Below are 22,320 nucleotides of genomic sequence, written 5' to 3'. Positions count from 1 at the left end.
CGCACCTCTGGAACAAACACAAACACACAGAGAGCAGTGAGAAAAACAAGTATATAGTACGTAATGCAAGGCTAATGTATTTGTAGAGCACATCTCAACCACAAGCCAATTCATATGCTTTATATATAATATATAACATAAAAGGCATCAAGACAGGATGTAAAAGCAACACATGCCAAAATAAAAGTACTTTTAAATACAATTTAAATTGTAAAATTGGACATAAAATAGAATAAGACTATAAAATAAAATTTGGATTGAATTGAAAGCAGTCGCAACGAACTAAAAGCCTGAAATCTCAAATACAGTACGTTTCCTGTGGGGGGAATTGCCTTTAATTTCCTCCTCCGCAGTGAGGTGAAAGGTCAAGGCCAGCTACAGACAACAGTCCTTGAAGCTGGGTGGGATTCAGGCTGATATATTGTCTGTATGACCAACATGTGTTTTCAAAGGAAGATACAAATGGCAGATATTTAACGGTTCAAACCCCAGGTCTGCAATGGCATTTAAACCCTTAATAATGAATGTATTAGAGTATGTACTGTATATATGATGGAGAGCGGTCACCAATAAGTGTGTTTATTCTTGTTGAAAGGCTATAAAATGTCTGATAAAGTATCCAAAAAGCAGACAGGCAGAGGGTTTGCTGCTGCTATTGTTGCTGTTGTTGCAGATGTTTTTAGCCACCGGCCAACACCTGAAATTTTCCAGAGGTTGAGCCCTGCTGGACCAGTGTGTGGGCAGGGGGCGTATGGCTTTAGCCAACAGTAAAAAACAAAACAAAACAATACCACGTCGCTCCAAAAACACTTTCGACTCCACTTGATGGACTTGCATCACATTTTCCAGCGCTATCATTGGAAAACAGGTGGAAAACACACACACACACACACACACACAGAGAAAGAGAGAGGAGATGAGAGAGCGAGAGAGAGAGAGCGATGAGGATCTCTGACGGAGGAGACTAGCCGCTCTTTCTCTTCCAAAGTAATAACCTCTCATTACTCCGCCTGGCCTCTTCACAAAGAGACTGCAAACATATGTGGAGGAAAGCCATAAAACCGGTCTCCACTTATTTCTGTTGCTTGTTTGCTGCGGTCGAAGCTGACGAGAGGCAAGAAAGAAGAAGAAAAAAAGGAGCTCTCACTCCGCATAACAAAACAACATAAATAACTGAGGGCAAAGAGTTTAATAGGACTTATTGCAGAGGCATACAAATATGAAATCATTTGCTTTTGTATGAGAGAGTCTAAAATGTTAACTCTTACTCTGACACAGTGATATTCAGCCAACTCTTTACATTTAAAACACCTAATATCATTTTAAATATGCTGTAATTTAAACTTACTTATTTATTTGCCCAAATACAAAAAGTGACCTTATTGAGAGTATTGCTGCAATAGTAGCCTTCCCTTGACTCATCTGAGAGCTTAATTCACTTGAATTTACTAGTAAATAAATCTGGCCTAAATCTAAACAAGCTCATATGAGAATATTGGTCAATTTCCTATAATGGAGGTCAGATGAAAATGTTTCTGCACACTCATCTATTCCTTCATTCCACAGTGATGATGAAAGGATGTGGCTAGTGGAAAACACGAAAGTCCATTTAACCCCTGACTCTTGTTTTTTTTCTTTTTGTCTCTTTCTCTCTATCCCCCCTCTCTCTCTCTCTTTTTCTTTCTCACTTCCTGTTGAGTAAAGTCAGTGTCAGCGCACAGGGAGTGAATGAATGTGCTGTCTGAGTGCTTCCCGGTGTGCTGGTTTGGAATCGGTGATGTAGTGAGCCGTTAACATCCGTGAGAGCCCCATGAGTCACCATTCATGTTTATATGAAGACGTAGTGTGTGGAGATAACGCACTTATTACTGTAAAATGAGATGTCATGAATGTAAAATGACCGGAACAAAGCACACTGAATATTAATATTAATATGATGTTTTTTTAAAGGAAAATAATTACTCTATATATATATTTAAACTATTCCGACAGACTTAAAAACTTAAAAAGTGAGCTAGCTGGCTAAGCTATACGGTGGTCTGTGGTACCTTCAAGTGAGTTTATGGCGTATATGTTTTAGTTGTCACATAATATTTCAGTATGACATTATAAAAACACATTTTTTTTGTTTTGTTTTTGTTTGTTTATCCTTTTCAGCTCATATATGAAGTAGTTAAAGGCATTATAAGCTGTAGTATCTGCAGACATCGTTTAAGGCAGGGGAGATTCTAGGATCAGACCTTTATTTGGGGGCTCAGCTCCTAATGACAATTTGACATACAATGACCTGCAAGTATTCAAACACCCTGCTAAATTACTCATTTCACTGGATAACGTAAATGACATCAAAACATAGTAGAGTGGTCTACTATAATGTATAATAATGATGGTTCAAAATAAATCAGATTTCTACAGAGAGGACCCCTGAGGGAAAGACAACTATCCAAAGTACATTAAACCTGTTAAAATGAAACCATTTGAACCTGTAGCATAAGTTTTTGTCCCATTTCTAACAGACAGGCTCGCAAAATAATTAAAGTTGTATAAAATATTTTTTAGGGAAAAAATACAATCATAATTTACTTATTTTTAGGGCTGCTTAGATCAAATGTACACAAAAAGGGTCTAAAATTGCCACAGAGTTTGACATTACAAAAACACATTTTGTTGTGATTTGTTGTTTTGTTTTTGTTTGTTTAACCCTTTCAGCTCATATATGAAGTAGTTAAAGGCATTATAAGCTGTAGTATCTGCAGACATCGTTTAAAGTTGTGTTATTACGTTGTTTTCAACGGTGATATTTAACTATATGTCTCCATTTTTATGTGTCTATGTACAGTACCAGTCAAAAGTTTGGACACACTTTCTCACTGATGTGAATGAGAAAGTGTGTCCAAACTTTTGACTGGTACTGTAGCCTATGTATATGTGTATATGATGAACTTGTATATTTATTATGAGCTGGTTATTTCTGTTAGGCTATTCATTTCAGACCGACATAAATATTAAACAGTTGACTATAACAGCAGCTGGTACCACAACACATGAACAACACTAGCTACTTTGTTTGCTTTAAAACAGTCAATTTATGCGCTGTAGTTTTTATGACAGACTACAACACCCAATATCCACACTAGTCTCTGCTCATTCATCAATTTCACATCATTATCCACACCAAATATCTACCAAGTGATAAATGATAAATATAAAAAAACAACGTTGAAATGATTCATACTATAAAAAGGTCAAACAGCGTCAGTTACAGACACATTTCCATCAAAGTTTTTGTGCTTACCCTTTAAAATATTTGATGAAGCGACACTACGCACGAGACTTCACGCCATGTCGACTCCAGCGTCTGTATATTTCTTATTATTCCTGAGGGGGAGGGCGGGGGGGGTCCTAATTCATGAGTAAAAATGATGAATTTGTGTCTTTCCCAGAGGTTTTCATTTCAGCTTTCAGGCAGAAGTTGGGAGCGGGTTGGAGAGACGGTGTGGTTTCGTGAAAGGCGTCCAATCACGTATCAGGAAGGCGTTTCCCTGCGCTCAAGAAGGACGCGTTCTGTCCTTGATTGACGGGCTCTCTCCGCCAATCAGAAGCCGGAGCGCTATTTTATGGAAAGACCGAGGACGAGCTACTATTTATCGGAAGTGACGTTTCACCGAGCAGCGTGTTTTTATTGGTGTGTCAAAGTTACCAGAACAAAAAAGGAAAGATGTATAAATTTGGCTTCAAACTATAAAAATATACAAGATTGAAGATGTAAGATGTTTTATGATGATTGTCACTCCGGTTATATAAGTACAGTCATGTGAAATACTTTGGCTGGGAAGCTGTATTACAGAAAAAACTGTTAATAATAATATTTAAAAAGATAACTAATATTAAAAAAAATAGATACAAAAGATTTCCACACACTTTGATGCAGTGTTTCACTTATTTTGAGCTTATTCTGAGCATACATCTCTATGACATATGCTCTGATGAAGGTCTGAAAGATCTGATAAATGAAAAGTGAAAAACTTTTCTGCCAGTTTGGAATTATTCCTACCTATACCTTGGCAACGATTTAGCCGGCAAGCAGCAGAGCAGAGCAGTGGTCATTCTGTATAATAAATATAGGATATAAATAAAAAGACAGAATCAAGGCACAAAAATTTGCATTAGAGCCGGACCGATATATTGGTTGGCCGATATTATCAGCTGATATTGACCTATCACAGATATATTGGTATCGACGAATATGTTGTCCGATATGTGCCAATATTTTTTACATTTTTTAAAGTTATATAAGCAGCATTGTATGTATATTTGATCCTTTTTAGTTTAATATATGCATGTTTTTTTGTTCTGTGTTTTTTATTCATAGGTAACTATAATTATTAAATTCCCAGTGGTGTTTTTACTGTTTAAGAGCAATTATGTAATTTTATATTATAACGTTTATTGTTAAATTGTAATATATCAATATCCATTACATATCTTTGTCACAATGTATGCAGTAACACTGCAAAAAAACAGTGTGTTTCTGTATATATTCTGTACATATAACGTTGATTAGCTGATATATCGATATCAGAAATTTTTTAGCTCCCTTACCCTTTCGCGTATAGTGGTCACTGCAGTGGACAGCTATTCAAAAGCTGTTTTCTTATGTATGAAAGGATTTTGATGGCATAGTTACACTTCAGCCATCACAGTGGACACTAGTGCGTCATCCCATACACTACCACTAAACCTGCAGTAATGTTTTTGGTTGTAGATCAGTTGATTTATGTTATTATAATGTAATAGTATATCATTTGGTGACAAGACAAAATGAAGTTCAAATATTTTGTTTCATGCCTAAAGAGAAATGAAAAAAATTAGGAGATAAAATCCTGACTGAGGTTATCATAATTCATGCATGAAAGGGCTAATATCTGTATCGGCATCAGCCCCTAAATTCCAGTATCGGTCGGGCCCTAATTGGCACAATCACTGGTCAGATTATTGCACTGAGGTTAAATTGCATGCTCTGTGTTTTAATTGATATTTGCGTGTCTTGTGTGTGTGTGTGTGTTATTTATTTATATAGTTCCTCAGTTTGCTGGTGTGTGTTTTGAGACTCATGTACCTTCTACCTGAGGGCAGCACAGAGAACAGGCTGCTGCTATGTGGATGTTATCAATGAACAATTGTGTACAAGTATATTTGCAACATCACAGAGATGTATCTTAGTGATATGTATTTTAATCTCAGAAGTATAGGAAACAATATACTATCAGAAAAGTACTATAGTCTTATATTTCACTGTACTATACCTAATATTATCCTGAATATATAAATTACAACATTGACATTGACATTAGTAGTTTTAGCAAAAGTAGTTAAAACATATATAGTTTTTGTTGTTTGAAGTCATGACGTTACACTCCAATACAGTAGTTGGCGCCATTTACCTGTAATCTGCAATTAAACCCAAGAAAAAGAAGTTACAGTTACCAGCTGAAGAAGAAGCTCAGAGAAACCACATGCTGGACTGAGGTGAATGTTGTCACAATATACCTTTACACTTTTGCTTCTCCTCCACTCTTTTTAAGCACATTATTATTATTTTAGTAACGTCGTTTATGGTATCTGTCTCGGCTTTACAGTTTGGTACGTAGAGTCAGTGCTATAGAGCTAGCAGTTGTTAAGAGATGCTAGCAGGAGGACTTGAGTGAAAGCCAAGTAGAAGCGAATAATGGAGTAAGAATAGAGAGATAGGAGTGTGTGTATTAATGTTTATTGTGTGTGTGTGTGTGTGTGTGTGTATATGTGTATATGTATATATGTATAAGTGTGTTAGTGTATATATGTGTATGTATGTGTTTATATATATAAATATCTATATATGTGTGTGTATATATATATATGTGTGTGTGTGTGTGTATATATATATATATTTGTGTGTGTGTGTATATATATGTATATGTATGTATGTGTGTGTGTGTGTGTGTGTGTGTGTGTGTGTGTGTGTGTGTGTGTATGTGAGGGAGATGGTGAAGGTGAAGGACTGAATTTCTACTTTAATATGCTGTCTGTAACTGCTGTCTCTTCTCACTCAGCCACCTTGAATAAATAAATATTGCTCTCATATTAACACTTGCAGTCACGGAAATAACTTTTAACTGTTGATTACCCTCTTTCAGGGCAGAATCATGGTGGTGAAGAAGAAGACAGCCAAAGTAGAGGCTGTTGTTTTGGACGAGGAGAATCTGCACAAGCTGATAGGTAAGCCTCCGTCGGTCATGATGTGGTTATTGACATGCAGATCCTCTATGTGTGCACAGGTGTGTGTACTTTGCACTACATGATATGTGTGTATTTGTGTGTCTTGGTCTTTCTTAGCGTCCCTCTCTGTGGATGGAGAAGAAGATGGAGTCAAGCTGGTGGCCCGGACCCTTCAGTCCTGTTTGGAGCTGACAGAGCCAGTGCAGCAGATCCAGCTGGTTAAAAAGGTTAGTTTGAAGAGCAAGTTAAGGCATAATAAAAATAATATTAGTACTAAGCAAAATATGAAGTGTTGCTGTACAGTGTATTAACAATGTGTGTGTTGTGTTCATACTATTCATACAGGCAGGGTCCCAGCTGGGGGAACTGACTGAAGAGCAGCCTGATGGAGCTCTGTTACAGAACTGTTTACACACCCTGGCTCTGGTCTACACCTCCCTGCAGTCCAAGAACCCTCTACGACGGGCCATCGCCAGGTACACAGCTGAGTATTCTTAAACAGGAAGGACAATATGTGGGAAATTCTGTGGTTGCTTACTTGGGACGTAAACCAGTTTGCATCATAGATTTCATTCAGCTTTCACCAGAGAAACAGCAAGAACTGGTGTTTTAAATCCTACAATTTGGATTGGATTTGGATTTAAATAAATATCTGTACAATCTTCTAAATGAATATCATCAACTCATGTGCCGGCTATATTTGTGCCACGCCATAATCAGGCGTTTTTTAAAAAGTTCATAATTGTTCTTTTAGCGATTTTCAACTTTATTTGTCATATTCATTCATCTGATATCATGAAAAGCTGAAAAATGCAACAGAGCTGTTTTTATTTGTTTATAAGAATATAATTTTTTCTCCGCAGTCTGCTCGTTTTATCCCTACAAGTGTGTTAAGCCTTGTTTCCATGTATTTGTCAATGTGTACAGTCTATTCTTAGGTTCTCTGATAAATAACATGTCTCTGTGTGGCTCTCCTCAGTACCCTGGGTTCAGTACCAGCCTGGCTTCAGGAGCGCACTGTCGCCTGTCTGTCTGCCTGCCTGTCTGCCTGCCTGTCTGACTGTCTCTCCAGTCCAGCTTCAGACCAGTATCCACACATTGTAGACACCATCGCTGCCTGTGCTGACGGCTTCCCTCTTGGTAAGCGAGTGATCGATTTCTTTTGCTCTCACTGCTGATCTATACAACATTTTTACCCTCTAGATATAATGGATAACTCTCAAATCTTTTTGGATAAACAACTGTCTTTGCCTCTATTTCCTCAGGTGAGAGATGCATCAGCAAACTGCTGCCAGAAGGTTAGTCCTCATCTTTCTTGTTAAAAAGTTTCACTTTAGGGCTTCAACTAACAATTACTTTAATATTCGATGAATCCTGCTGACTCTGTTCTGGATTAAAACCGTGAAACAATGTTCATCACAATCTTTCGGCCCTAGATAACATCTTCAAAATGTCTTGTTTGGTCTGAAACCCAAAGATATTCCATTCACATGATCAGTAAGACATTTAAATACATTCAATACACTAATTATGATCCAGAATATGAACAATATGTAAGGGTTAAATATACCAGTGAATAAAGCTACCTCACATTGCTCATCTAAATGCTTCAGCTGTTTACTTTAAAGCTGCTCTTTTTATGTTTTAAAGGTGTTAAATGTATCTTTTGCTCATCAAATATGTGCCTGTTTTTTAAATGTGAACACACTAACCTATGAAGAAAGGCATTTCACTCCCATGTATACTGAGTGTGTATTATGGATATGACAATACACCTGATTCCGATGATGTAACACTTTCAAAAAAGAGCGTCAACTAGTGAATATTTTGAAAAATGACTGAAATGATTATTGGATTATCAACTCTAGTTTAAATGAGGACTTTACTTTGGAGAAAATGCTCTCGTTGGCTCTCGTTGACTCTCTTCTCATCTTTGCAGTGCTGCAGTTCCTTCACAAGAGCCTTAGCAAATACCTTCACCAGAACAGGTATGACTGCATATCCTGTATTCTATACATCTCATCTTTCATATCTGTTTTGTTCTTATTTATACGTAACATTTTAATTGTGTCTCAGTTAGTACATCCATTACTTTCATCACAGTATACTTTATTAAACACCAAATGACTGCGTCTTATTGTCTCTGTCGCCCCCTGCTGTCGTCTCAGTGGTCTTGCAGGCCGTCACATAGCTCAGGCCCAGCTGATGCATCACTGTCTGACAGCAGTGAAGACGTCCATGCTGGTGATTCAGAGATCTCAGGAGGCTGTCAGTGCATCACTGCAGGCCACCCAGGATGGCTGCAGGCTGGAGGACACACTGAGCAGCCTGCTGAGCTGCTGCATACACATCCTCACTGATGGTAAGAAATGCAACACAAAAATCCAGAAAGATTCAGCTTAAAGCTTAAAGGGAAAGTTTTTTTTGTAATTTTCAACTTGCACCCAATTTTCCCATCATTTTGTGTTATAACTGAATAATTGGGATGACACTTTTTGAAATGTTTCCAATATCGAGAAAGAGCGCTTTAGCCAACAGTCCAATCCAACGGGGCAACAGCACCCTGTTAATGTGCGCCCAATAAAAGTGCTTGTTTTTGCCACTGACGGGCTGCAATTGGTTGATTATTATAATAAGTGTCTGACAACATTATAGAAAGCATCATACAGAGAAATAAAACATTTTGTCTTTACTTTTCACTCAATCCAGTCTATTTGTTATTGTGTCTAACCAAGTCTCGCTCAATAAGAAGTATCATTGTGAAATCTCGTGAGAGTTCTTTTAATTCAACTTCAATAGCCATGACAAATTTATGAAAATTGATTGAATATTTATCCGACTGCAATTCAACTCTCACGATATTTCAGAACAAGTCTTCTCCTTGGGCAACCTTTTAAAGAAGTAGACTTGCTTTCATCCAATTTCTACATCATTTCTACGTCATTACTTGCAAATGAGAAACTATAAATTACAAATGTAACATACTTACAGCACTCACCTTTCTCTCCCTTCTGTCCTTCTCTGTTCCTCCTGTTTCCTGCCTGCAGAGGAGTTCATTCAGGCGGTCCAGAGCACCGCCGGCATGGCTGTAGTCTTGTTGATCAGGTCTGTCATGGGCTCCGGAGACGAAATCGCTTCTGTGGTGAGTCGAGAATTAAAAGTGTACTTTTAATAAAATATGTAATTGTATGTTCTGAATGAGACAGACTGGTAAAGTAATAATCCAGGAAGTGAATATCTTTTTGTTTTAACATTTAAGACAAAAAAAGACAATGTCAATCTGTCTTATCTGAATCAGTAAATCATTAACAAGTTACTGTATTTCTTTATCTTTGTCTCTGTGTGTCAGGTGTGCAGTTTGCTGTGTGGCTCAACGCAGGGTTTGGGCTCGGCCCCTCAGTGGCTCAGGCAGAGGTGTGAAGGTCTGTGTAGCAGCAGTCGCCCGCCGGGTGTCTCTCTGTATCTGTGTCACGGGGCTCTGGCCATGTTGAGCTGGAAGGGCAACCTGCCGGGGCCACAGTGGGAGAAACTATTGCTGCTGGTCCCAAACACGCTGCTGGATTTAGATGTCAGGTATGAAAGTGATTCCCATTCAGTTTTAACGCCTCTAAATGTTGATCCTTTTCTTCACAGGGGAAGAATTACAATTGAAATGTGTCTCTGAAGTTCTTCTGAATGAAATACCCTCTTGTCCAGTGCATGGAAAAAATAGCTTAAAATGTACAGATCATGTCTGGATAATCATATCTGTTTCTGTGTCTCCTCTCTGCTGCAGTATAAAGGAGTCCAGTACAGCCATGGTGGTGGCTCGGGTGCTGACCCTGTGGAGCGGAGCTGCCCTGGACTGCCTGCAGGGGGAGTCACAGCGTTGCCCTCCCAGCCTCCAGCAGTCCCTCAGCGGAGGCTCTGACCTACAGCGACACCTGCTGGAGCACATCTACTCCCACTGGGAGCACCCGCTAGACGGAGTCCGCCACCAAACCCGCTCTCTGTTCCGCAACCTCCTCCTCCTCCATCAGCACGCCAACCTGTCCGACTCCCACCCGGCCGATGACCCTTACGTCACAGAGCTCACCCAGAGCCTGTTGGGGCTGGAGTGGCACATGAGGGGGAAGTACGGCTCCTTAGGCTGCCTGGTGGAGCTGTACGGGGCAGGGCATCTGCTCCAGATCCAGCCTCAGCTTCCTTCTTGTCTCCTGGGATTAATGGGTGATCAGAACCTGGCTCCGTACGCCAGTGACTTGCTGGAGAGGCTGTTTGTGAGCCACAAGGCGCAGCTGGCTACTCAAGCCAGCGCAGCAGGAGAGACCGCCACAGAGGACTGGATGGAGCTCTGGCATCAAACGTGGGTCACCCCCTTGCTGCAGGTGCTGTGCCGTGCCAGACTGGACCAGACCACCTACATCCTGGACTATTTCCTGCCCAAGCTACTTCGCTGCAGCCCCTCCAGTCTGGCACACATGGTGCAGGCCTTACAGGACACACCGCCATGTAGCACAGGTAAAGTATCAGTATCTACTTTGTCTTTCTTCTTCTGGCTGCTTGTATCTCAGGCTCTTCTCCACAGTTGCCTTTTTATAGCAGAAGCATTCTTCTACACAGTACTAGTTTGTGACTGCTCCTCTTTAAGTACACTGGGAAAAAATGAAATATCAGTTAAGTAAACATAAGCAAAGAGTGATTTTATGAACACTTTTCTTATATTCTAATCAGGTCCTTCAGGCAGCAGGGGTGCACTAGGAGCTCTGATGACATGCCTGCGTGCGGCCCGGGCTCAGGGTGTTGTATCGTCCTCAGAGGAAGGTCTGTGGGGAGGACTGGTGCCTCTCTCCCTGCTCCACCAAGCACTGGTGCACAAACATGATCAAGTGAGTGCATCTTTATCCTGAAGTATGTATACTTGTGTCATCAGTACGATGAGTAGCGGGTGTGTTTAATTTCCATTGTTTAGAATATTTGTGTGCATGTCTCATCGGTCAGGTGAGGATGGATGCTTTAGGTTTGCTGTGTGAGAGCCACCGCAGCACAGAGGCTCTGAGCTCACGGGAAATGGACCTCATCCGCCACTTCCTGCTGCCGAATCTCAACAGCCAATCAGCGGGCGTCAGACAGCAGACGGTCAGCCTGATGAAGAAGGTCGGTCACTGTCCTCGCATCATCTTTGGTGTGTGGAAATGGTTCTTGATGGATTTAATTTTCTGAATGAATTGTGTTGTGCTCTGTTCCACAGTTGCTTTGCAGAGTGAAGGACAACACTCAGCTGCTGCAGAAGAGACGCAGCCAGGAGAGAGAGCAGGAGCCGAGAGACAGAGACCAGCACTCGCTAAATCTGTACAAGGTATATACACACACACACATACACACATACATACGGAACATATTAATGCAAAGTATCCAACAAGCATAATCAGCACAACTTGTCCAATTCTGTGTGTTTTAGTTTAAAGAAATGCTTTTATTTCAATGTGTGTGTGTGTGTGTGATAAAGGAGTTCCTGCGCTGGCTGTGTGTGAGGCTGTTGGAGGTTTTACTTCCCGGAGCCTCCTTCTCTAAATGCCTCATGTCCCTCCAACTGCTGGGTCTACTGGGCCAGCTCTTCACCTTCAGCACTGGTATGTGAACCACTCAGCAGCACAACCAAATCAAATAAAATCCATTTATTGTTATTTTTACCTCACATTGCTGCAAGGCATAAAGAGAGAATGTTTCTCAAAGAGCAAGCAGACATAACTTAGGTAGCACTAAAAACACAGACATTTCAGTTAAAAACAATACAACAATAGAAGAATGAATATGAAAGTTGAATAAATTAAGAATCAGCCCAGCAGTTTTACAGCTGTGTTAAAGAATTCTCTCACTGTTGCAAATACAGTATATTTTAATTATGTAAATATATTGATATGGATACAGGAATAAATATAATGCTGTGGGTATCGGTAATACATATAATTACACCAATTTTAACTAGGGCCCGACTGATACTGGATTCTTGGGTCCGATGCCGATACCAATAATATAAAAAAATTCCGAAATTGATATCACCAATAATCTTATATATGCAGAATATATGTTCAAATGTGCTTATCAAACACTTGTGACAAAGATATGTAATGGAGGCATGATATTTTACAGTTTAAGAATAAACTTCTATAACTATAAAATTACATCAGTGCAGTGAAACAGTAAACTTCTCTGTAAATTGAATAAGTATATATTAAACTTGAATTACGAAAAAGGATTAAATATACATAAAATGGCGCATATATATGTTTAAAAAAAAAATCTGCACATATCGGATGATAAAAACACTGATATTGATATATCTGTGATAGGCCAATATCGGGGGGTTAGAGTCCATGGACTTTAATTTAACTATAAAATCTAAACCATTGGAATGTGTCATACTGCAGCTTATTAGACATTATAATTTTCGACAGCTTTTCACTATAGAGATCAGAACTCAGTGTTGTATGTGTCCAGCACACTCAGAGCAGTGTGGAGTTTAATGCTTTCTTCAACAACACCTTGGTGTGGTAATGTTTGGCAGCAGCAGTGGAATAAATCCTCCTTCTGGCCGGCCTCTTCACTGTGATGCTAACCTGATGCTCCAGCTGTCTCACCTCATCTCACTCTTTCTCCCCTCATCCGTCTTTATTTCTACGCCTGTCTTTTTTCTTCAGGGTCTGATGGGTTTGCTCTGGGTGAGGTTGTGACCTCTGCACACGCTCAGAACGTCCTCTACTGTGTAGCCAGCAATTTCCTGGAAGTCAAACAGCTGGCCTCGACGTTGCTACGGCAACTCCCCCCATCAGCTGTGGGACTGCAGGTTAATATGAGGGTCAAACTCATCTTCTTAACTGAAAATAAAGTATAACAGCCCATTGTTCCAAATGCTGTCTTTATGCAATGTGCTCTTTATTATAGGAGCCAGAGAGGATGCGTTGCGTTCTTCAGGCTGCTCTGGACCTCAGCAGCAGCACCAAACCCTTTGACAGCGTGACAGCAGCCCACCTGCTCGACCTGCTGCTCCACCAGCCGGATCTGAGCCAGGCACTGCTACACTGCGCCCAGGAGCAAGGCCTCGATTTCCAGTCTCCGTCCTTACCGTCTCAGGCCTCTGAGACCCTCACCTTGGAGCTCAACACTCTGGCTGGTAAGATCTAGAAGCGGAGCTGTTATAGATTTATACATTCTGATATCCTATTAATATGTATCGTATTGTTTTTTTCTGTTCTCAGTGATTCAGTTCTTGCTGCGCTGTCTGCAGTCAGAGGTTTCGAGGGCTGAGTCGTCTCTCCTGCAGGCAGCTGCTTCCTATCCTCTCTACGGCAGAGCTCACTGCATCACTGCTGTCCTGCAGCATCTACACACAGAGTGAGAACAGTCACCACAACTAAACACACCTACACACCATTTGTTTGCTGTTGGCACCAGAAATTCTGGTGTAGCAGCAAACTGTACTTTAAGAGCAAATCCGGTCACATGCTCTGGGTTTTTATTAATGTTTGTGTGTGTGTGTGTTTGTGTGTGTGTGTTTAGGAGTTTGACCCACACTGAGCAGTGGAGGAGTCTGGTGTCGGAGCTGATTGAGATATGCTACAGGATGTCTGATGTGGTCTCGCCTGTAGTTCAGAGCTCCTCCCCAGAAGGACTGATCCCCATGGATACTGACTCAGGTGATCTGGCTTCTCAACTTGGGTTTATACTGTGCTGCGTAACCTCAACAGGACATTTTACTTATACAAACTGAGTCTGATTCAGAAGGCAATCTTAACTGGAACAACTTTTCCTAAATTGTTTATTTGTACTTGGGTAGGTGATTTGATCATTAGCATCTGCAGTCATTATGTTTCTCCACTCATTTATTCAGGGTTTTCCTTTAATTTTTCACCCATATGTATAAGGCTTAAGGTGACAAGTTCAAACAAATATCAACCGAGTGAGAAAAAAGATAGAAGATCAAACCGTGCTGCTGTCAGGTGATGAAAATGCAAGAAATGTAGCATTGTGAGTCGCCATATTAAAGGACTACAAGTACTACAGCTGCCATCACCGAGCTGTACTGAAACATAATTGAAGAAGGAATGGTTTGATATGAAGTTAGATGCCAAAAAATGCCTTGTCACAGAAATGCGTGACTGAAGCAGGAAGCATTTAAGCGGACATGACAGTCATAGAAAAGGACAGAATAAATCCGATTAGATGATATCAGTAATGCACAGAAGTTGCCGCCCTGTGTGACTTGCATAAAGACCCTCAAGCTGCTGTTGGAGTTGTACTGAATTGCATTGTAATGCCAAAATATGGCAATGAAGAAAAAAAAGGCAAAAGAAGCTCACAGTAAATTAGCATGCCAAGAGAAAATGTTAGGGTTGAGCAAAGTGGTGAATGCCACAAGTTGTCTTAAATCATCGTGTGCACCACTTAACGAATGAGTTTGCAGAAATGGTTCTTACAGAAGGCTCATCTCTGTGAAGTGTGGGGAATATTTTAGTCACTTTGCCAAAAAATACTAGATTGTACACTGCGTTGCACACTATTGTTGTCAAGGATTAAGTTTGGCAGCTGCGGGTTTTATCCCAATATCAGCAAAAAGAGATGGAAGCATCTAAACATAGATATAGAGATTTACACACAGGACAGAGCCCGACCGATATATCGGTCAGCTGATATTGACCTATCACAGATATATCAGTATCAGTGAATTTGTTGTCCAAGAGTGCCAATATTTTTTTGTTAAACTTACATAGGCAATATTTTATGTATATTTGACCCTTTTTCTTATTTCAAGTTTAATGTATGCATATGTTGTTGTTTGTTTCACGTTTTTTTTATTCATAGCTAATTCTAATTATTAAATTCCCAGAGACGTTTACTGTTTTACTGCACTGATGTCATTTTAAACAATAAAGTTTATTGTTGAAGTGTACAACATCACACCTTCATTACATTTGAGGGGTCATTACAAAAAATGAGTGTTTATCAATATATTCTGTACTTATGATATTATCAGCCAATATATCGATATCAGATTTTTTTTTACCCCTAGTATTGGCATCGGCCCCAAAAATCCAGCATCGGTCAGGCTGCAGACAGGACAAAATCTGAGAATATGATATATATGTATATTGTGTGTTTGGACAGACACGTCAGCAGGACTGCAGAAGATCCTACAGGAGATCCAGCCCAGGGACACCAATGATTTCTTCAACAGTGCCAGAGAGCTGGACACACATGAGGGAGATGATCACACACAAACCCAGACCACACACACGCCATCACTAGATAGAGGTGGGTTACTGATCATTACATTACACTTACTCTGTTCAACATGCAGAAAAATACCCCAAATTTCTGCACTTTTTTGTTCCTTCTGAGATATAGTTGTTAACTAAGAGTGCCAAATATTAAGCTTGGTTCTTTATTTTGCATAAGCCATGCCTCATTAGTCTAAAGAGTCTGTATTTCAGTAGTATAATTTTCATTTTCATTGGAAAACCACTGAAGTCGGCACTGCTTGTGGGTGCTATATTAGTGATGTCCTGATGGGGGCAGTGTTTGTCATTTATTTTTGTGAGGTATATTTACACAATACACAGTCCATCACTTCTAAGAATTTAATTTAATGATTACCTAAATTACTGTAACCTCACAGTAATAAGGAAAATGAAGCGGCTTAGATGTGTGTGTGTGTGTATGTGTGTGTTCTGTGTGAAGTGCATGAGACCCAATATAAACAACAAGAGCAGACTCATTATTAGACTGAGAGACTCCTTTTAGTTTCCATTGAATAGAACACTTTTAATGTGGTGCATTACATAATAAAACAAATATTTTAGTGTAAATTATTAACAGTTCAAAAAAAAAAAGTGATCAAAGTTTTCCCTTCTCTCTCTCTTTTTTTTTTTCATGTGTGTGTGTTTGTGTCTCTGTGTGTATGTGTGTATTGGGCTCCAGGCGGTGAGGGCTACAGGGTGACAGCCCAGATGGTGCTGGTATGCTGCTGGCGGAGCATGAAGGAAGTGGCCATGCTGCTGGGACAGCTGTGTCAGAGCCTGCCTCTGCACTACACCAAGAACGATGTGCGCACACACCCGGGCCTCATCACGGAGGAACAGGTGAGACCCCGACGCTACGTACACAACACAACGCATACGTGCGCACACACACGTTTTTCTAACTGCTGTTACCTCACATCACGTTTGAAGTGTTTATTAGTGTCATTATAAGTGTGAGAAAACAACCGTCGCTTTCTTTGTTCTCGTCCCAACCACAAACTGTGTGAAGCTAAACCGGTTTAATTAATAACTAATGTTAGTGTGGCTCATTGTTCAGGAATATAATTATGATTCAGTTCATATCATAACACATTCACTGACTGTCAATCTGAAGCACAGTACATCCATTTTATTAACAACCATGTATTCAAAGCCTCATATAACTTATTCCTCTGTGCCAAAAAGCATCATTCTTGGCCATTATAAACACATTGTTGAATTAGGCGACATACTCCTTTATTATCTTGATCACTGGCACTATGTATTAATTTCAGTCAATCCCACATACACCATCTGCTGTAAATGCAAAACAGGTTTTCATCCTGTTTGAGAAACATTTACTAAAAACAACAGAGTCCAGATGTTTTTAAGGATGTTATTTATCCTTTTTACAAAATTAAAATATATATTTATAACACATTTTTGATGATGTTTGTCCTCATCAACAACCAATAGGTTTGGTTGAGTGCTAGAAACAGAGTAGGAAAGTTGGAAAATTAATAGTTTGTTGTCAGTGGGGTGATTACTCTTTACTGGAAGCTTCAGTCCAGAAATATATCGTATCCATAAGGTCAATAGGTATACTTCAAAGTCAAAGTCAGCTTTATTGTCAATTCAATCACATGTACTAGACATACAAAGGAATCGAGAAGACGTTTCTCACTATCCCACGGTGAAAACAGATAAAGTGCACAGTCAAAACAGATTAGACATGTACATTTCCTAATACTCAAAAGTAAATTCAGATTTTTGACGGCCTGGTGGATGTGGCTGAGGGGAGAGAGGGGAGAGAATTTAGCTTCCTGACAGCTTGGTGGATGAAGGAGTTTGTAAGTCTGGTGGAGCGGGCACCGAGGCTCCTATACCTTCTCCCAGAAGGCAGGAGGCTGAACAGACTGTGTGCGGGGTGGCTGGCGTCGCTCACAATCGAGGTAGCTTTGCGGGTGAGGTGGGTGATGTATGTGTCTTGCAAGGAAGGGAGTGGGGCACCAATGATCTTACCAGCTGTATTCACTATGAGTTGCAGTGCTTTCCTGCTGTATTCAGCGCAGTTCCCATCCCACACAGTGATACAGCTGGTCAGGATGCTTTCAATGGTGCCCCGGTAAAGGTTCACTTGATTGAATTGTTATGGGGGTCGATACTAACCTTATTAAGTCAATCAGCTATTGGCCAGATGTGATTGATCCACATTAGATATACTTTCTTTATCAATTTCAGTGTAATATCAGCTGTCAGTTTCATTAATTCAGGCCAGGCTGGTTTTAAATGGAGTGAAAAGTGAGTGCTGCTATTGAACTGGCAATCAAAATCAGTAACCTGGATGAATTGTATAAAAATCCTAATCTGCCGGTTGTATTCCACTAGTTATGTTACTTTTAGAACCAAATTATATCAAAAACAGTCCAAGCTCTGCTCCCTCCTGCTTTGATGTCACATTTTTGGGAATGGGTTTGCTAACAAGATTAACCAAACTACAACAGCTGAGCTGAGGTGGTGTGTTACTGCGAACACAGACAGGAATTGGTGTTTCGTACAAAGATGATGGATGATCTAAAAATAGACGACTGGCCTGATGTCTATACTGAGTTGTAATGACATGTTGACATCCACGCCCTATGTATTCCATATAAATTGGTGTCATTTTATCACTGTATGTATGTATGAATACTGTAATGAGGTGAATGTGTGTGTCTGTGTGTGTTTGTGACACCACGCTGGGAGGCTCTTCAATTAGCATCCGCCCTCGTTAGCGCCGCGCTTTCATTTGAGGCCCGACCCTGCTGCTTTAACGGCCGCAACGCCCCTCCCTTTCCACTGCATTCTTTCCAAATCACTTCCACCACCAGCAGGAAAACACCGAGCGCTGCGCACAACACACACACACACACACACACACACACACACACACACACACACACACACACACACACACACACAGAGACTCATACAGGAATAGTTGTCTGAGTGGTTCAGCATGTTAACGTCTATAATAACAAGGGTACCAGACGTAGTCTGTGTTTGTCTGTGTAGGGGGTAAAGTGTATGTGTTGATTATGTATTTACACTCCTGAGAGAGAAAGTAGGAAGTTTGTGCTGAATGAATGTTTTCGTCTGTGATTGAAGGTTGTAGTTTTTACCATTCACGCTTTTTTTTCTCCTTTACTCTTTATATTGTTGTTAATTTCATGAATTTGAACTTGGACTCAAACAAAACAAGACATTAGAAAACGTTACCTCAGGGCCTTGGAACGATTAATCCTTTAATGGAAAAAAATATCATTAGTATGCCTGTCACAATAACAATTTTGTTGGAGATAAATTGTCTCAGAAATAATCACGATAAACAATATTATTGTCATTTGAAGATCATTACATACCACTGATATAATGATAATATAATAGCATAATAATGCAAGGGGGGTGGGATTGGAGAGTGGGTACTACACTTCTGTAAAAACACAGACTGCCATTATGGTTGGGGACAGAGTTATTTACCTTTTTAATTATTCTGCAGTCTCCACTCAGGACGTACACAGTGAGGAATGGAGGACACTACTTGCTTAGCCAATGTGACATGAATAGTCTCTTAGCTGCTAATGTGAAGTGTGGCAATATTGATCAAACGACAAGTCCACATATAGACATGATGTTCAATAAGTCGATAAAGTAATTATTGTGACAGGTCTAATCATTTGAATAATCAGTAGAAAGTGGTTAGTTGCCTCAGTTAGAGTCATTGCATGCGTATCAAATTAAACTAAAATCCAAACACATAACGATTGAAAAAGCCTGGAAACGATTCAGATATGGCTCATGACACCTGCCGATTCTATGTGATAGAGCAGATTAACCAAATCACACTGACTGAATTATCCTCAGTATTTGTTTTCATTTCTTTTGGCCACCAGACGCTCACATAATCGATGTAGTTCAGATTGTAACAGCTAAATTGTATTTTCCAGTAATTTAACTGATGATGGAACAATAAAGTATCAGAGAGTATTAGAAATGTGAAACACACGTACAGGGCTCAGTTTGGCTCATTGCAGCTTGTAAATTAGTTGTTAAGTTCCATGAATGTTTCCAGGAGTTATTGAGGGGTTATTCTCCTGTAAAACAGACACACACACACATACATACACACAGACAAAATGAGACGTGTTCCCTACCGGTCAGAACATCAGGCGCTACGAAACAGCCAGGGCCTCATTAAAACCGTTGCTACCGAAGCGGCCTATGATGATGTCACCGCCACAGTGTAATGAAGAGATAATTGACGGTGATATCATGGATACCGTGTTGTCCTCTGCGGTAACTATGGCGGCGGACCTCATTACATAACAAACTACCGCTGAGGAGCACACGGACAAGAGGAAAATCTGAACTCCTGTCCTCGCTGTCCTCACCGCATCCCTTTTTTTTTTTCTTTTCATTCGCTTGTCATCAGTTCCATGCTTTGTGTGTGTGTGTGAATAGTGTGTATGTAGCATTAACAGTCAGTGGGGTGATTTCAATAGTGTTTGGAAAGTTGGACCTGGTGGACAAAGTCATCCTGGCCTACCGCAGCGATGACATGCATGGACATATGTGTTTTGTGTGTGTGTGTGTGTGTGTGTGTGTGTGTGTGTGTGTGTGTGTGTGTGTGTGACTGAGAGAGAGAGACCAAAACACGTCTCGTTCCGGCCAGCATCCTGTGTTACATCCTTGTTGGCCCGGCAACACTGCAGATGTTTCTGTTGCTGGGTGGCACCATGGCAACAGTAGCAGTTGATAGTTGGATTTTATTGCATCTTTTCCTTCATTTCTGCTGCTAGTGATGAGTTAAAGTTTATTTCCATTGTTGAGTGAAGAAGCTGTGACTGAGATTTAAAATTGGCGAGTGACCACCTGACAGAGCAGTGCACTTGTACCGTACAGTGTGTGTATGTGTGTGTGTGACAGACCACCAAAGTCGCTGGTCAGCTCTGGGTTTGACAGCTCTGGTGTTTTTTGTTTATTTGGCATGGCTCGGCCTGGATCGGTTTGGAACACTGGTTAGGTTACACAGAGGAGACAGACCATTTGTTTGGCCGCTGTGTAGCTAAGAAAAAAACATACACACACACACACACTGCTGTTAACACAATAGGAACCCTTTGTCTATGCACATACTATACGATTTATTTGATTCTATTTATACAAGTGCATATAAAATAAAAGCAAACAGGAGTTCAGGCACAGCATTAGAAACTAAATAACTACTTCTTCAGTTCCTGTCGCTACCATGACTTGCCTTTCCAGGAAATAGACATTCTGTTTTGGAAGTGTTATCATTTTTCTATGAGGAACAAAGCCACTAATGATCATTTTGATATTTTTTGATTTACTTGATCCCTGTTGGTGCCAACAATAACAAACCCTAACCCAACTTAAGGACAAGTACATATCAAGACTTTATAAAAATACATTTAGATGTCTCTCTTGAGGGATAAATGTGTCTTAATATAACATAATACTTATTCTTTATCTGTAACCAGTTTATCAGATGTTCTCTTCCACTATCAGGGGTTGAGATGGATATTGGGCAACTCTCATACTTTCAAACTTGAGGATAGCAGACACTTAAGTAGAAGTTGAGGTCTAAGGCTAGATTGTTTATTTTGTAATGGTCCATGCATTTTTCATTGTGCCAGAAAAATCACATTATTAGATAAAGATCATAGCTTTCTAGAAATGTCCTGGCTTGACTTTCTTTGTTCTGAAGGATGTAGACATGGATTCTTACATCCTGTCTCTGACCCATTAACAGTCACTGGTGCTCTGATGGTTACACTGGTTTATCAAGTGGTAATTTATTGATGTACTATTATACAAATAATCAGAATTACAGCTAATATTACACGTGTGAAAAGTCTTTGTCTGACTTGCCAAACTGTTTTTAGTAGACTTGTAGAAGAGAAGGATAAAATGTGTGAATCTTATGTAGTGATAAAAGAATCTGAAATATCACTTTGTGTTTTTTTTAAATCTCTGTTTTATCTCTAAACCAGAACTTCATAATTCTTCCTGTAGATTTGCGGCATTTGGTCTCAGCAGCAACAACAACAAACATTATCAGAGTGCTGTCTAACCCTCGGCTGTCAAGGGAGAAGTCGGCTATTTGGGTCACTGTCACGGCCCCCCGAGCCATACATGTAATTAGACTTGGGAAACTTCTCTCTCTCCCTGCACATGGAAGTTTTTCTGGGAAACGGGCACGTTTGCAAACAGGAAGTTGACGTCTAAATAAAGCCTTCCCCTACCTCCCTCTTCCCCCCCCTCCCCCACCACCACCCGGCGCAGGAAGCTTGCTCGGCCCTTTTAAACACTTCCACAGACGGGAACCTTCTGGAAAAGGGAAGCTTTAAATAGGCCAAAGCCACGGCCCGGCACGGCCCAGCTCAGCACCGCAGCGGTCTGGGCCCGGCGGCAACGGCCATCTAACAGTGACTGTCGCTGCCATTTTTACTCCGGTGAGGTCAGGCCTGTCCTGGGAGTCCACTCCGGCCACCAATGTGATAAGTCATTGGGCTTGGTAGCGCTGCGGTTTACTCAGTCCATACTTTGGTGTTTAAGTTAGTCCACTTTAGGTCTCCAGGGGTCAGTTGAGTTTATTGACCAGTCATGTGGCCAAAAAAAACAAAAAAACGGGCTGCCTAAGCCCTACATTTAAAAACAAAAACTTTCATTCTTCAAATCTTTTTTAGTATATCCATTGTAAACATTTTTCATTCATTAGTTTTTTCTACTTTCAGCACATTCT

General features: G+C 40.3%; 1 protein-coding gene across 2 annotated transcripts in view; it reads left to right on the top strand.

Annotated features, from left to right (window-relative positions):
- Positions 1–5,497: 5,497 nt before the first annotated feature.
- Positions 5,498–22,320, top strand: part of thada (THADA armadillo repeat containing) — a 96,810-nt gene continuing 79,987 nt past the window's right edge. Inside the window, exons 1-21 of one of the 2 annotated variants that reach the window (XM_062430614.1) lie at positions 5,498–5,529; positions 6,177–6,258; positions 6,376–6,485; positions 6,604–6,734; positions 7,238–7,398; positions 7,524–7,556; positions 8,198–8,246; positions 8,427–8,620; positions 9,306–9,400; positions 9,608–9,831; positions 10,034–10,758; positions 10,972–11,126; positions 11,239–11,394; positions 11,489–11,596; positions 11,747–11,870; positions 12,939–13,084; positions 13,183–13,411; positions 13,497–13,632; positions 13,798–13,934; positions 15,403–15,549; positions 16,216–16,376. In XM_062430614.1, the coding sequence (XP_062286598.1) occupies positions 6,186–6,258; positions 6,376–6,485; positions 6,604–6,734; positions 7,238–7,398; positions 7,524–7,556; positions 8,198–8,246; positions 8,427–8,620; positions 9,306–9,400; positions 9,608–9,831; positions 10,034–10,758; positions 10,972–11,126; positions 11,239–11,394; positions 11,489–11,596; positions 11,747–11,870; positions 12,939–13,084; positions 13,183–13,411; positions 13,497–13,632; positions 13,798–13,934; positions 15,403–15,549; positions 16,216–16,376 (3,294 nt within the window). In that variant the 5' untranslated portion in view covers positions 5,498–5,529; positions 6,177–6,185. Of the gene's footprint in view, positions 5,530–5,721; positions 5,734–6,176; positions 6,259–6,375; positions 6,486–6,603; positions 6,735–7,237; positions 7,399–7,523; positions 7,557–8,197; positions 8,247–8,426; positions 8,621–9,305; positions 9,401–9,607; positions 9,832–10,033; positions 10,759–10,971; positions 11,127–11,238; positions 11,395–11,488; positions 11,597–11,746; positions 11,871–12,938; positions 13,085–13,182; positions 13,412–13,496; positions 13,633–13,797; positions 13,935–15,402; positions 15,550–16,215; positions 16,377–22,320 lie in introns of those variants that run through there. The other variant, XM_062430615.1, reaches the window with a different exon arrangement.

The sequence above is a fragment of the Scomber scombrus genome, chromosome 12, assembly GCF_963691925.1.
Source record: "Scomber scombrus chromosome 12, fScoSco1.1, whole genome shotgun sequence".
Lineage (NCBI taxonomy): Eukaryota > Metazoa > Chordata > Actinopteri > Scombriformes > Scombridae > Scomber > Scomber scombrus.
The sequence above is the reverse complement of the archived record's forward strand: the minus strand, read 5'-3'. Positions and strand labels throughout refer to the sequence as shown.